This window comes from Grammomys surdaster, unplaced genomic scaffold (genome assembly GCF_004785775.1).
Source record: "Grammomys surdaster isolate TR1022 unplaced genomic scaffold, NIH_TR_1.0 919, whole genome shotgun sequence".
Lineage (NCBI taxonomy): Eukaryota > Metazoa > Chordata > Mammalia > Rodentia > Muridae > Grammomys > Grammomys surdaster.
Window position 1 is genome coordinate 33984 of NW_021605338.1, and position 15824 is coordinate 49807.

Here is a 15824-nt window from a genome sequence, read left to right on the forward strand (position 1 = left end):
CCAAAGGCTGGAGCAGGATTGCAAACAGCTTTCCTCTGAGATTCTGCTGTTAAGTGAGACTTACAGTATTCTTGTGTCTCTGAGTGCTGAGTGGGAATATTAAAAAAAAAAAAAGAATTATATTACACTTGATTAAGGAAAAACAATTTCAATGAAGTTTGCCTAAAAACACTCTTGGGGAAAGGTTTCCAAGGGGAGAGTGTGTGTGTGTGTGTGTGTGTGTGCATGTGTGTGTAGGGAGGAGGGGAGGAAATTTTACAAGGAGAAGCATTACCTGCTTCACTTTATTAATAATAATAATAATAACAACAAGAACACCAACAACATTAAGTTTAAGGAACTGGGTTGTTCTCCACGTCGTCCCCACCCCAGGTCCCCTAAGTGCCTCCTGCTGGGATGACGTGGGAAATGAAGGCTGGGTTTGGAGGAAAGGGTCTGGCTGACCCTTGAGATGTAAATATGACATTTAACAATGACAACACTGGGAGCTGCAGACAGTGAGGGGAAACATACATTTTAAAACAAAAATAAATTCACGTTTACATAAATTCTGTCCATGTGGTGTATAAAGAAAGTAAGGCTCCTTTTAATTATGAAAAGATTTTGTGCATGTTTCCCCTACCCAAATCCATCTTTAGATGAGTTCTACTGTAAAATGTTCAAGATTGTGAAGAAAACAAACACCCAAAACAAAGTCGAACCCCCAAAAAGAGATCAGGTTTTCTAAAAACAAAACAAAAACAGTAATAATAATAAACCAAAGAAAAACTCCTCTAACTCTACAGTAATATTTTAACTGGAAAAAAGGTCCATTTTTTTCTCTGGTTTGTCAGTATAAAAAGTTCCTTTATTTATATATATTTAAGCTTTTAACTGCAAGTTCACCTCGCTCATCTTCTCATGTAAGGTCCGTTAAGTGACTGCTTGGGTACACCAGCAGCATTCATGTAGCTGTGATGGGAGGGGCCAGTGTACATCATGTTTCCATGAGGGTTTGGCTGCATAGGCTGCTGGGTATAGGCCTGGCTCCCCATCATTCCCATCTGCATCTGCATAGGATACTGTGCTGTCTGGTTCATGTAGGCAGGGTTACTATGGTAACTGCTATTCATCATGGGCTGTGTCATTCGATAGCTGTTCATGGCATTCAAGGTGTTCATATTCATGGAATTGACATTATAGGCTGGAGTGGGCATTAAATTAACCCCCATGTTCATGCCACGCTGAACAGCCAATGCACGAGGGCCAGCCTGCATGGCAACTGCTGGTGGGCTGCGGCCATACAGCTGCTGTTGGTGTGCAGTTGCAGAGGGTAAAGGTGCGGACTTGGAACGGATAGAAATGTGCCCCTTGACTGGCATCTGCCCTTGCAACCTCTGAGTGTGAGGAATTCCAATGTTGGTGGCAGACATGTTGCACTGTAGCAGAGGTGACGTGAGGTTCATAGTAGTAGATGCCAAATTTGGGGGTGGAGTCATGGTGGCTTGTGCTTGAGGGGTCCCGGCTAAGGGATGAGATGGAGCTAGCTGAGCCAGTCCCGTATTAGACAGAGAAACACTGGTTGCATAGGAAGTCACAGCCGGAGAATGACTGTAAGGCATGGCATGAGGGTCCATAATGGTGTTCGTCAGCTGCTGCAACTTGGCTAGACTGAAGGTGGCCGATGGTTGAGAGTAGCTGCCAGCACCAAACTCCCCTGGAATCCTCTCGTAGATACTGATGTTCCCAGTGCTTCCAGACTCTGGGATCTCCATGATCATCGGAGCCGCAGTGAAGCTGTTGTTCATACTACACTGAGACAGAGGAGGCTGCTGCTGCTGCGGTGGCTGCGGTGGTGGTGGGGGCTGGGGCTGCTGCTGTGGTGGAGGGGGCTGCTGCGGCTGCTGTGGCTGTGGTGGGGGAGGCTGTGGGGCCGCCTGCTGCTGCTGCTGTGGCTGCTGCTGCTGTGGTGGTGGCGGTGGCGGGGGCGGTGGCGGGGGTGGCTGCTGGTTACTGGGAGGCCTTTCCACCACACAAGTCTGAGGTGACTTGATATTGCAGTTGGTAGCTGGTTGGACACTGTTTTGCTGTAACATGCTGCAGCTGTTGCCCATGTTTGCCATTTGCTGAGTAACAACACAACTGTTCTGGGTGAGGCTGCTTGAAGAGGACAAGCCACCATAGGAGCAGCTGCTCTGAGAGGAAGTATTCCCACAAATGCTGCTGCCCATGGTAGAGTCATAGCTGCTTGGGTTCTCATAGTTCTCTGTGGTACTCTCGATGCTGCCCAGGTCACTGAAGCCACTGTCCACTACCTGCTGAGAGTGGTCTGATACGGAAGGCACATCCATCATGGGGCTGGTCTCCATGTTCTGCATAGAGGGTGCGGACAGGGATCCTTGCTCTGGGCTGATCTGTGTGTAGCCACTCTCCAGGGCAGGCATGCTGGGGCTGCTGACGGAGCGGACTGACTGGCTAGGATGAGACGGGATGGAGGAGATTGGGCTATTATGCTCTGAAGCATGACAGTCTTCAACCATTGACATCTGCGCATCCTCATCAGTGTGGGTGTAACTCTGCAGAGTCTGGCAAGCTGCAAGAGTTTCTTCACAGTCCTGGTAGGCTCCTTCATGCTCACTGCTTTCTTCTTGAGTCAAAGATTGCACTGCCTGTACAGTCTCCAGGTCCAGTTCAGTGTGTGGGATCTCTTCCTCCTCTTTTAGCTCAATTAACTCTTCCTTAGTGTTGGAGTCTTCTTCATGGTCCTCCTCGGAGCCTGGCATGGTCTCTGACCCCACAGATGCTTCATGGGAAGGCTGCTCCTCTTCAGAGTCCGGTTCAGTTTCATCTTTATCCTTTATAGTCTCCCTACTGTCCTGCATGTTTGCATCTAAAAAAGCTTCCTGAATGCCAGGCTCCTCCTTTCGATCCTCTCTAGCCGGCTGCTCCTCTGGCTCTTTTGTCTTTAGTGACTCCAGGTGGCCATCATCCTCGTCATCAGCATCATGGTCTTCATTCTGGTTTGCCTCTGTGGTCACTTCATCCTCTTCCTCTTGCTCCTGTTCTTCCAGCTCTTGAGGCTCGTCCTCTGACTGCCTCTGATCATCCAAAGGCTTCTCATCTTCCTCTTCTGCCTCGGGTTCTTTTGGTTCTGCATCAGGGCTGTTGCTGCTGTCCAGTGGGGACATGGCTCTAATGTCACTGCTGGTTGTATCCTCTTCTTCTTCGGCCTCCTCATCTGGTTCCGTATGCATCTCCTCCTTCCTTTCTTCCAACAAGTCCTCCTTTACCTCAACAATTTCTTCATTCTCTTGAGTTCTGGGTTTACGTCCTGGTTTAATGGGGACTATGGGCTCAACTATGCATTCCTGTGTAGAAACAGCTATGATTTCCTGATTCAATTTAAATCCTGGTTTCCGCCCAGGCCTTTTCTTCCAGTGGATAGGTTTCCGGCTCTTGCCTTTGGGCCATCCCTTTTTCTTTTTCATAGGTGTAGAGGTGTCTGGCTCAAGTGAAGCATTGTTCACATCACATTTCCGCAAGAGAGATACTGGCTTTAGGACAGGAGTGTCTGTACACAAAAGAGATAGTAAGATAGGTTACAAGACCTAGTATTTCTTTGAGACCAACATGAACAGCAGAAGAATCTAAGGAATAAAACTAATTAATTACATGTAAAGTGACACAGCGAACTGGCAGAACAATAAATAATCCTGGCTAACATGATCCTGCCACGTACTACTTAAAGGTGGTTGAGACCAAACTCTTACGAAGACACAAGTGACGAGCAGCAGGCGTGTCCGCTCTAACTTAATCATCAGCTGCTTCTGTCTGCTTTTCTGTTACCTCTTTGGTTTGTTTTAGTTTCCACAAAATCATTACTTGAAGTGGGATCACAAGGCAATTCCTGTAGACCACAACTGAGCCATCCCTGTGAATAACTGTCAGTCACTGTGATATACGGGAACAAGTGCAAAGCACCTAGTCTTAAACACGCACTGCCATGTAGTCCTAAAGAAGGAAGGAAAGGTCATGGGCCAATAATACTTAGAGGAAAGAAACTCAACAGCAGCGCTACTTTTTCTAACCGTGGCAAGACACAGGAGATAAACTTTTAATCATTTTAAAGTAGAGCTCACTGGCATTAAACACACTCTCAATTACTATTAATTTTAAAAGGCTATGAACGTTAAGGAAGGGAGAATTAAAGGTCTGTGGTACACATGGGAAGTCAGCAAAGGCAAGAGAAGTCTGAGGAAAAACTGTCAAGGCCATAGGAGCTTACGGGAGGGATACCACTGTGACACAGAGATTGAAGAGTGCCAAGTGCCAACCACACCAAAACAGTCTGTTTCCTGATATGCAGCAGTATCTAATAAGAGTAAAACTCAGGATCGTCACCTATTACAATAAAGCAAAGACTTTAATAATCAGTACACTAAAACCACGTTATACACACACACACACACACACACACACATATATATATTAAGCCTTACAGTAAGAAAACTGTGCAAGGTATGGTGTGAATTTCAACACCTAAGAGGCTATGGCAAGTGAGTCACAAACTTGAGGCCAGCCTGTGCTTCCCAGCTCGGCTGTGTCACACACACACACACACTCACAATTCTTCTGTCTTCCCCTGCCACATATACACTCATGTACATACACACACACGTACACATTCTCTCACACACAAATATACATACACAGGCACATAAATTCACACATATACTCATCTATACATACACACACACCACAAAGATTTTGTTTTGATTCTAGGGACTGAACTCAGAACCATCACCATCAAGCTACATACCCTGTCAGAAAAATCGAAGTCCTGTCTACTAGGATTGAAGTCAAGATTTTAAGAGAATAAAATAAGAAGCTCTACTAAATAAGGCAAAAGATAAAGTAAAATAAAATAGTACAAAGCAACATAGAGCAACAAGATTTCTGCAAAGTCACTTGTGAAAATGCAAAGACTGACGGAGGCACTCACAGCAACCATGACGGAGGTGTAGGCCACACAGCCACCGAGCGGAGCGCCTCACCAAGCCTACCTTCTTCCTGTTTCATCTCAAATGAGCCTGGTTCTGTACCTCTGATGGGAAGTAAAACTAAGCCTATTTTAAAAGTAGATGACTGGAATGTTAGCTATAGCATATACTTAGTTTATAATGGAAATGTCCAACTTTACTGGGCTGTGCACACCTACAGTCCCAGAAGCAAGTAGACTGAGGCAGGCCAGACCTCTGTCCAGTGAATCTTAAATACAAAACAAGATAAACACAAACAATGAGAAGGAACAGACTACTGCTGAGTAAGATCTGTCAGAGGCATGATGCAGGAAGGTTCTGGACAGAGGACAGAAGTTCCCACAGGTGTTCAGACGACTCCTTCTCATTGACTCAGTGAAGAGAGTTGGCTGAGCACCAAACTTAAGCACTCAGTGTGCTGCAATGAGCAAAACAGACGGACACCAGAGACCACACACTCTAGTGATCAGTTATCCAACACCCTGTAACTGAGGATTAGGATACAAATCTAGACAATACTAGGTAAAAAGAAGGACTTCCAGTAATTAAGATTCCCTACAAAACAGAGCAGGTTCTTTAAATGAATCTGGATATACTCCATGCACTTCGCAGAGGTTGCCAGCCCTTCCCCTTCCAGTCTTAGTGAGTCGTGCTCACTACCAACTCTTTGTGGAGGGATTTGCAGCTATTATTTCTGTATTTTCCAAGACACACAGAAACTACTATAAGAAACAATTCTGTAAACATACCATCTGCATCGTCTGACTCCTCTTCCTCCTCCTCCTCCTCCTCCTCCTCCTCCTCCTCTTCTTCCTCCTCCTCATCTTTTGACGCCCTCTTAGAGGAGGACTGACACCTAAGGATGTCCTGTGAGGACAAGCAATGGAAGTACCCTCTGGGGAAGAGCTCATTCTCCTCCTCCTCCTCTTCTTCCTCCTCCTCTTCATCAATCTCAAATGTAGGCTCCAGTCTCGGCATCGGCCTCTCCGAGTCAGAGTCTTCAAAAGGCTCGTCCAGCACCTCAGTGGTCTCAGAGATAGTTTCTGTGACCACACTGCTATTGTGGTGTTTCCGCTTCCGGACTCTTCTTCTTCGGTGAAGAATTGGTTTCTATTTAGTAAAGAAAGCGAGTATTTTATTTGCAGTAATGAATTTTTTCCCCTGCTACACCATAAGTTTTAAAACTTTGCAGAATTAGCATATTTAAAATGAAGATGCAGTTTGCCAGAAGATATTTTGGTAAAGACATCAAGTACTAAGAACACAAAGATGTGGCTCAGTAAGATGGTTCCATAGGTAAAGTTTGCTGTGCAAACTGGGCAACCTGACAACCTGGGTTCAACCTTGAATTCTGTTAGAAGTAGGGGAAGTAAATCCTTAGGACTGTCCTCTGACCTCTGCACAACTGCCAAGCACAAGCCCACCAACACATGCACTGGTACTCATTCATACACACGCACGCACGCACGCACGCACGCACGCACGCACGCACGCACGCGCAAAGAAAAGCAAAAGGAAAAGGGGCGGGGCGGGGCAGGGGGAAGGGGAAGGGGAAGGGGAAGGGGCAACAAAAACCCCACAGATTCTTGGCACTAAGGCCAGTTTTCTGATATGAAAAGCCAGTGTCCAAAGAGTAGATACTGTTAGTGCGTCTTCTCAGCTCGGCTACATTTTACACTTTAAAGAGCCACCTGCTTCCATGCTGCAGCACCTCAGAGACTACGCCCTCTACTTCTACTCAAGAGCAAACAGAATAGAAACATCACATCTCCTACATCACCATGCATTAGGACATCAGTAACTCTCCATGCCATCTGGGGAAACTGGTTCTAGCAGAGCACAGAGACACAGCGAAGCAGAAATGTCTTCACTTGACATCAAAGAGAAGCAGCAGCACTGTCTGAAACTTGGCGCACTCAGCACACGCTTACACGAGGCTGACCTAATAGCTTACATAACACAGTGATGTCACCAAGTTATAGAGACAATAGCCCAGGAACGACTGAATCACATCCTTGTACAGAGGCTAGAAAGGTTAGGACTTATGCAAGGTCATACGTTTAAGCACTGCTGTAAAACAATCCTGCGGCTCCTTTAAGTACATTTCAAGAATGCCTGAGTACTATGCATATAAATTCACTGGCTGTTACAGTATTTTTTTGTGTTTTTTTTTTTACAAATTTACTTATTTATTTACAATTACTTTAAAATTTTTATTTATGTATGTATTTTGTGTATATGGGTACTTTGTCTGCACACATATCTGTACATCAGAAAATTGAATCAGACAGTTGTGAGCTGCCATGTGGTTGCTGAGAATTGAACTCAGGACCTTCGGAAGAGCAGTGAGTGCCCTTAAACACTGAGCCATCTCTCTAACACCTAATACTTGTGTTTTTTACACAAGAAAATAGCATATTTGTTTTACCACATAAATTGGAAAAAATAAACCTTAGGATGGCAAAGATAAATTCTTTATGATCATGCAATCAACAGGAGAGGTAATCAGTTTAGTTTTTCTCTACTTCAAAATCTACTGAGAATTTTCAGATTAAAAATAGCTCTGCTCCTTAGAGAAGGGCTGATTCTGCAGAGGAGGCAAGAAATATCCAAGATAAATTTGTAGGACCTTGTAGTCCCAGAAAGCACATAAAACAAAAGAAACTCTCCATGACAATGATACTGTAATACAAACAGGAGCGACACTGGGTGGGAGGAGCTAAGCCACAAGTTTAAAACAGTGTTACAACCTCAAGTATCAGGTCCTTATTGATGGAGACAGCAGAGGGAACACATCTCATCTATGCAGATGCTCTGCTACAATAAGAAAAGGGGAAACCTAAGCGCAGCAGAGAAATCCAAGAGGGCCACTGCCTCCAACGAGTGGAGTCTTTTAACTGACGCACACACACCGTGTACTACAAGACCCACCAGATGCTGGCACTGGAGCTTCTCCGCCTCCTCTGCCTTACTCTCAAACACATTACTTCATTCTACTGAATGAGGGATAACATAAAATGCTTGACCTCACCACCTTCCAAGTCATACCAAAGACAATCAGAGTCTGGGAATTCCCAACCCAGAAGAGAACAACTAACTGTAACATGGAAAGCTGAATGGATCCTAAGCAGAGAAAGACCATGGAGGCAACTAGAAATCTGAAGGAAGCACGGTCTCCACTAAGTCATATCTATGTTGAGCTGTGACAAATGTACCTACCATAGGCACTGAGTTTGGAGCTTATGGAAACTTTGTGTTTTATCTTTGCAATAATGGTGTAAATCTAAAAAACATTCTTAAAGGTCTTCCTTTAAATGGCCATGCACTTTTTAACAGCCCTGCTACAGAAAGGAAAGACCTGGCTCTGGGTGAGAAGGCTGCCTCTCAGGGCTGGAGTGTGGCCACCTGCATTCTGACAGGCCTGGGCAATGGAGACCACAGCTTGGGACATGTCTAGCGAAGGGTAGTCAGTGCCACCCTACCAGGAGCTTCCCTTTCCAGGACTTTAACTATTTGCTTTCATGTGTCTGCAGGTTCAGGTTTATAAGACAGCACACAAGCCGCAGTGTGTTCTACTGCAGAACTGCAGGACAGGCAAACCCACATAACAAGTCTCAGCTATGGACGACAGGACACAAAGGTACATCACCTTTCTTTTCAGAGTGGGCTTTGTGAGAACTGGCGGCGAGTTGGATCGAGGACTTTCTGGCTCGTCTTCCTCCTCACTACTCTCGCTGAAACCCCTGAAGACAGCCCTGTCACCATCGGTGTAGCAGCACGGAAGCCGGTCATTTCCTTCTGGCAACCGGCACTTCAGGGTCTCAGGGCTTTTCTTCAGCTGTCCTCGCCACAACTCAATGCTCTCACTGAACCTCCCCTTGGGGATGTCTGGTTTCCCGTCTGCTTGCACTTGAGGGGCTGCCAACTGTTCTTCCATCTCAGTGTACCGTTCTTGGGAGGTTTCTGATTTTCCCTCGCAGTCTCCATATTGCTCCTGAGAAGTGGATAATGTTTCATCCACAAGCATCTTAGACTCTTTATCAGCAAAGCGCTCCTGTGTCTTTCTGTTCCTCCTCCCGCAGCGACCCCTCCGAGGCGGCTGGCTATTTGCAGGAAGACTGTCCCGAGGAAGGGCCTGTTTGCTCAAACGTGAAGAACCAGCTAGTTCCTTAACTTCTGGTTTCTTTTCACTTTCTATTAAAGAGGAAGAATCCTGATCTTTGTTCTCCCGAGACATAGACTTTCCCACCTAATTAAGGAAAACAAAACAAACAAAAACAACACTGATTTTTCAGTCTGTTTGGCTGAGATAAGAAAACAGAACTTTAGAAAGAAAATAATTAAGTATTTAATAGTTATTATGAATACTTTCTCCTTTTTGGCCACTTAAAAATATATTTATATGTATTGTTAGTTTAATTTTCCTAACAATACAATGAAGCATTACGATGCTATTCTGTAAATGAGGTAACCGGAGGCCCAAATTCAGAACTCTGATTCTATCCTGTGCTCATAACCACTATGCAATGTTGTCTTTGATATCAAAGGAAGTGTTTGTGGTCTTATGGATGGTAGATGAGACTTAAACATTTTATAGAAATAAAAATTGAAAAACAAGGAAGACTAGGCTGTAACAGTGGTTCTTAGCCTTCCTAATGCGGCAACCCTTTAATACATTGCCTGGGTTCGGCACATTTGTCACAGTTCAACTGCTGTGGTGACCCATAACCATAAAATTATTTCATAGCTACTTCATAACTGTAATTGTGCTGTTACAAATCATAATGTAAATATCTGTGTTTTCCAAAGGTCTAAGAAGGCCCCTGTGAAGCAGTAGTGACCACTGGTTGAGAACTGCTGGGCTATAGGAACATGCACCAGAAAAAGTAGACATTCAAGAAATTTAGGAATGCCGGGCAGTGGTGGCGCACGCCTTTAATCCCAGCACTTGAGAGGCAGAGGCAGGCGGATTTCTGAATTCGAGGACAGCCTGGTCTACAGAGTGAGTTCCAGGACAGCCAAGGCTACACAGAGAAACCTTGTCTCAAAAAGAAAAAAAAGAAAACAAAACAAAAACAAACAAACAAAAACCCAAATGTAAATAACAGAGCAATATTCCTGAAATTTCTATCATTAAAATAAAACACTGAAATTCGAGTGTGAATATGTGTGTGTACATGTTTGTTTATGTGTGACTCTCTGTACAAGTTCACACACACATACATGTGTGCATGTGTAAATGGAGACAAGAAGACAACCATGGGTAACTATCCTTCCTAAGGAATGTCACCTTCCTTTTTATGTATCTGCATGTTATGTGTGCGTCCCACTCGCTCACAATGTCTCAAGAGGCCAGAACAGGGAGCTGGAGCTCTTCGACTGACGTTATAGACAGCCGTGAGCTGCCATGAATATCACGGGACTTGAACCTGGGTCCTCTGCAAAAGCAGCACGTGCTCCAATCACAGAGACACTGCTCCAGTCCCTCTACCTTACTTTGTGAGGTGGGGTCTCTTGAGACTCACCAAGGCTGGCCAGTCACTTTGAGGGTTTCCTCCCATCTCCCCTCTCCAGCACTGGAATTACAAGTGTGGGACACTATGCCCAGTTTCTCAAAACGAGTTCCAGGGATCAAACAAGGTCTTCAACTTTAAATATTTTGAACAACTAAGCATGTATCTCCCTGGTCATCGAGTAAGGATATTCCGTTGGCAAGACATCATATTCATAACAGCCATAACAGCCTTCATACTCTTACCCTGGTCTCTAACTCTCTTTCTTGGCCTTGGGGCTCCTCTTTGTCTCCCTCATCAGCCTCCTCGTCTTCATCCTCTGAGACCACAGAGTTGGAGACTATGACTGGAGTCCAGCGTAAGCACTCTGGATCTACATCGACAGGCCGAAGGTTCAGCTGCAGCTTTGCCATGTGATCCTGGATAAGTTTCTCCCGGCGGATAATCACAAATCTACAACCAGAAACAAGTTTATAGCAATCAACAATGCACAAGACATGGTAATGCACAGGGAGACCCAACTCAAAGGCCCTAGAGATGAGAGCTTCAAAAGCGGCTGCTTAGAAAGGACGGCAGCTCTGTGAACACACGGGCGAGGGGCACGCTCCATCCACTGGGACAGAGGCTGCTCATCCAGCCTCTCACACCTCACCAAGGTGCTCTTCCCTGTTCACTGGAGCCCCTTTCCTAGTCTTCATTTGTTCACCTCAAATGGTTTTTCATTGTAACCTTTCCTAACCATTTTAAGCAAAAATAAATTCTGTCCTTCCTTTCTTTTAACAAGTATTTTACTTAGTGTCATATTTAGGAGGTTAGCTAAGTAAAATGAACATATTTTACTTAAAGACAATGATTTTTAGAGCTGTTACTTCACATTAGAAGGGAGGAAGCTTCCTGGAAGATACATAGAGAAACTAGAAGATCAACAGTTTGGTGGCTTAGATGCAAATGTCCTAGAGTAGAAAAAGCCTGTGTGTGTTCGTCACAGAAAGAAGTGATGATCTGGCCACATAGATCCTGTCTGAGGACTTGCGGCAGGTATCCGGAGACTGATACCTAACTTACATTTGCATCACCTTCCCTTTAACCCCTCAGCCACCTTGTCAGCATGATCTCAGCGGGTGTGACACTCACTGGTCGCTGCGGAAGTCCAGCATTCGTAGGTGGTGGAGTGTGGAAGTGATGTCCTGTGGGCAGACCCCCGTCAGCTTGCTCAGCTTCTTAATGCTGATTTGTTTGTCATTTTGGTGATAAAGGCACTCCAAGATTACACTTTTCCAATAAGCCATGTAGGAAAGACGACCTAGATCTGATAACGGTTTCTCAGGAGAGCCTGCTTGGCCTTCACGCTTTGATAACAAATAACCTAGAGAAACCCAAGTTATAAATACTTCAGAGATCTTAACAATATCAATATTTCTTTACATAATAACCAAAGTAGTATCATCAATTTTCCTTTCAAAGACAATTCCTTCAAAGATGGAAATCAAATCTTTAAAACTACTTCAAAACAATTCGCAAGGAAGATTTTGTTTATATGTTGAATAATATTCTAATAATATTTTGTCTATAGTCAATATGTCACCTTGTATTTAAACTCCAAAAAAACAAAATAAAGGTTTCTATTAACAAGCTGTATTAAAGTAACTTTGTTTTTTTTTTTAATTTCCATGTACTACCAGAGGCATTAAAAAAAAAAATAAAAATAAAAAAGTCTTCTTTTTGTTTGGACCACTAGAGGGCGACGGCTATTTGTGTGACCCAAGGGTACCTTGGCTATGTGGAATCCTACTAGGATTGTGGCTTCTGCCCTCCAGCCTTGCTATGAAGGTTTGTGCTTAGTCTTGCTGTAACTTGTTAGGCCATGTTTGGTGGATGTCTCTGGGAGGCCTGCTCTTTATTTTTTTTGAAGGGAAACAGAGAAAGGAAGTGGGGGGAGGGTAGGAAGAGTGGAAGGAGGAGAACAAGTAACAGATGAGAGACAGACAACTGTGGCTCCTCCTGGGAAGGACTGGTGTTCACTTTTCACTGCCCCCTATCTTGGGAAGCCTGAGTGTGTCGTGGGGAGCATGCTGTGGTATTTTCCTCTAGTTTAGTGCAAAGCTCTCAAGAACTGGAAATAAAGAGGAGGGACAAAAGTTTTCAGAGAAGAATCATTGAAAATACAAACAGTAGAAAAGAAATAGCTCTTAGCGTTCAGGAATGTTTAAGCTCGGTGTAAGAATAGTAATCTGGAAAAATGCATTACACTAGAAAAGGTTAAGATACAATTACCATACATTTTCCTTAACTCTGTTTACTTTTGTGAGATGAGGTCTTTCTTGTGTGGCACCCAGGGGCTCAGCCTCCTGAGTGTTGTGATTAGAGGTACGCAACCCCCATCCCCAACCCACATACACACTCCACTCAGTATGGGCAGAAGCAAGGAAAACAAGCTTAAATGGCTCAGAGAGAATGAAGTTTCTCAGGACTAGAATCAAAACTCTTAAATTTGGCCAGACACAGTACACATGCTTTAACTTCAGTGTTCAAGAGCCAGAGGCAGGTAGTTCTTTATGTGTTCCAGACCTGCCAGGGCTTCATAGTGGAAATCCAAAAAACAAAATAAAGTATCTTTAGTGATCTCCATTATTTCTGCATAGACTCTTCTCAATGTTTCTTCAGACTATCACTGTGATGGTTTGTATATGCTTGGCCCAGGGAGTGGCACTATTAGGTCTGGCCTTGTTGGAGTAGGTGTGGCCTTGTTGAAGTACGTGTGTCACTGTGGGTGTGGGCTTTAAGACCCTCACTCTAGCTGCATGGAAGACAGTATCTGCTAGCAGCGTCAAGATGAAGATGTAGAACTCTCAGCTCCTCCTGCACCATGCCTGCCTGGATGTTGCCATGCTCCTGCCTTGATGATAATGGACTGAACCTCTGAACCTGTAAGGCAGCCCCGATTAACTGTTGTCCTTATAAAAGTTGCCTTGGTCTTGGTGTCTGTTCACAGCAGTAAAACCCTGACTAAGACAGTCACTACAGATGTATGTCTAACCATTTCCTCTCTAGAACTGTAAGCTTTCACTTTCTAACTCAGATGAAATCATTTCCTGTAATATCTATTTTTTAGGGCACTTTAAAGCTGTGCTATTTTTTTGAAAAGTAAGTAGCACTGTAACTAAGTACACACATTTACTCAGATCATGGGATAACACAAACAGGTAATGCTGCTCTTCTCTATGGACATCACTAAGCAGTACTCAGCATTCCCGATGTGCTGGCAATCAGCATCACTGCACATAACTAAGTTCTACCAGAAATCAGCAGTGCACATTAAAGACACTTACTACTGTAATGTGTGTGTGTGTAAAGTGTGTGTGTAAAATGTGTGTGTAAGGTGTGTGCACGTGCCATAGCATGCATGTGCCAATCAGAGGGCAACTTCTAGAGGGTGGTTCTCTTCTTACAGCATGTGAGTTACAGGGATCAAGCTCAAGTCATTTGGCTTGGTAGCAAGTTCCTTGACCCACTGAGCCATCTTGCTGGCCCTCATAAAACTGTATTTGGTATTAGTTATTAAAAGACATTTTGTGCGAAGCCAAGAGAAAACTGAGCATGGCTTTAAGTTTAAGAAGCTAATACAACAATGAGGTGAGAAATGGAGAGAGAGCTCAGGTAAAGACGCTTGCTGCCAAGCTCATGACCTGAGTTCACTATCCAGGCACACAGATAGAGGGAGAAACTGACTCCTTCAAGTTGTTCTTGAGTTCCACATGCGTACTGTGGGACATGATAAATTTAAAGAGGGGGCGGGGGACAAAGAAAATACAAGAAATCCACAAATCTTTAAATATACACATCTAAAAATTCCACCAGAGGAATGAGAAAGTATGTTAATACAATCCTTACTGAAATCGATGAGAAACCTGCCGTAGCCCTTACGTTGGTATTGGGGAAGAATCATTATACAGGAGACATTGTATTTCTGTTGGCAGTGCTTTTCCTAGTGGAGAACATAGAAGCCAAGTTTTAGAACAATAGACTGGTAAAGCCGAATAGCAGTGCTAATCATTAATAAACAAATACTCTCAGCCAAACACAGTCATGGTCCTTTGGGAAGAGCAATGCACATCAAGACAAGGCCACTGGGAAAAGGTAGGACAATGCTCATCACCACCACAGATGCAAAACAACCACCCCAGGAAGGTAGTAGCATAAAACACAAGGATTCCATCTAAAACTACTTGCCACTAAAAACCAAATACTGATGCCCACGGTCAGCAAAGGCATCTGAGCTCCCGTGGTTGACAGCCCCATGCCAATACAACGTTGTAGGCAGCTTCTGCATTGCTATAAAGGGCAAGTTACATGGATTATATTGCCTAACTCTACACAAAATATTACTAAATGTGGAGCACAAATACCTTTTCATAAAATAGTTGATATGTTTTCAATCCTATTTAACTAGGAAAGTAGCCCAAAAGACCTCTTAAAAAGCTAAGCCTTTCCAACGATCTGTTTTGTACACTTAAAACTTTTACCAAAGACTTGCTTTATGTACAACTGTCAGACATTTTGACTAGAAATTACACTTCTGTCCCTAAAACTCCAGCTCAAGAGTGTTTCTGTTGATGAAGAAGTGAGGGGCGATGGCAGTGTTTATCATCTCCAGGCTCTGCCTGTTAACCACCCTGGGACTAGAGGTGGTTTTCAAGCTTCCTCTTGAGGATTGCCACAGTCCTTTCCCCTAGTGAGTAGTCTGTTGACTGTTACTAGGCATCTTCTAGCAGTTGTTAAGTTTCTGAATATTCCTTCTATTTCCTTTCTGAAAAAACTAAAACGTATCTACAAGGTTTTACATGTTGTTGTACCCCCTCCTGAGAATTAGTAGATTGTCCCAGATTTGCACACGAATTCAAATAATTTTAAGCTGACATACTTACTTTAGAAAAGTAGCCAACAAGGTGGCAGCCCTTGACATCATTCTGTGTTAGAACATAGAAAAGAAATGGCTCCACGTCATAATAGAGTGTTTTGTGGTCAAGAAACAACTTTGCCAAGAGACACAGATTTTGACAATAAATGGTACTCACGTTCCCATCAACCTAAAGGAAAAAACAAACAAGACAAAAAATGGTCAGGAAAATGTTCTTTGGTTCTGGAGCCATACATATCAGCTATGCACATCACTAGTAGGTACCTTCTTAGTCTAGCCTAGGAAATGTCGTCAGTGACCAGGACACACGGCCTAGAGACTATCTTCTGAAATGGCAGTATGATAGTACTTGCTGTTCTAAGATGACCAAATGCA

At 43.9% G+C, this 15824-nt stretch overlaps 1 protein-coding gene across 3 annotated transcripts in view; it reads right to left on the minus strand.

Moving 5' to 3' along the window:
- Positions 1–270: 270 nt before the first annotated feature.
- The window catches only part of Kat6a (lysine acetyltransferase 6A), an 84145-nt gene continuing 68591 nt past the window's right edge, over positions 271–15824 (minus strand). For 2 of the 3 annotated variants that reach the window (XM_028782876.1, XM_028782877.1), the window contains exons 11-17: positions 15457–15618; positions 14423–14516; positions 11666–11897; positions 10777–10984; positions 8668–9267; positions 5768–6128; positions 271–3550 (exon numbers count right to left, since the gene is read on the minus strand). In XM_028782876.1, coding sequence (XP_028638709.1) covers positions 891–3550; positions 5768–6128; positions 8668–9267; positions 10777–10984; positions 11666–11897; positions 14423–14516; positions 15457–15618 — 4317 coding nt within the window. In that variant the 3' untranslated portion in view covers positions 271–890. The remainder of the gene's footprint in view (positions 3551–5767; positions 6129–8667; positions 9268–10776; positions 10985–11665; positions 11898–14422; positions 14517–15456; positions 15619–15824) is intronic. The other variant, XM_028782878.1, reaches the window with a different exon arrangement.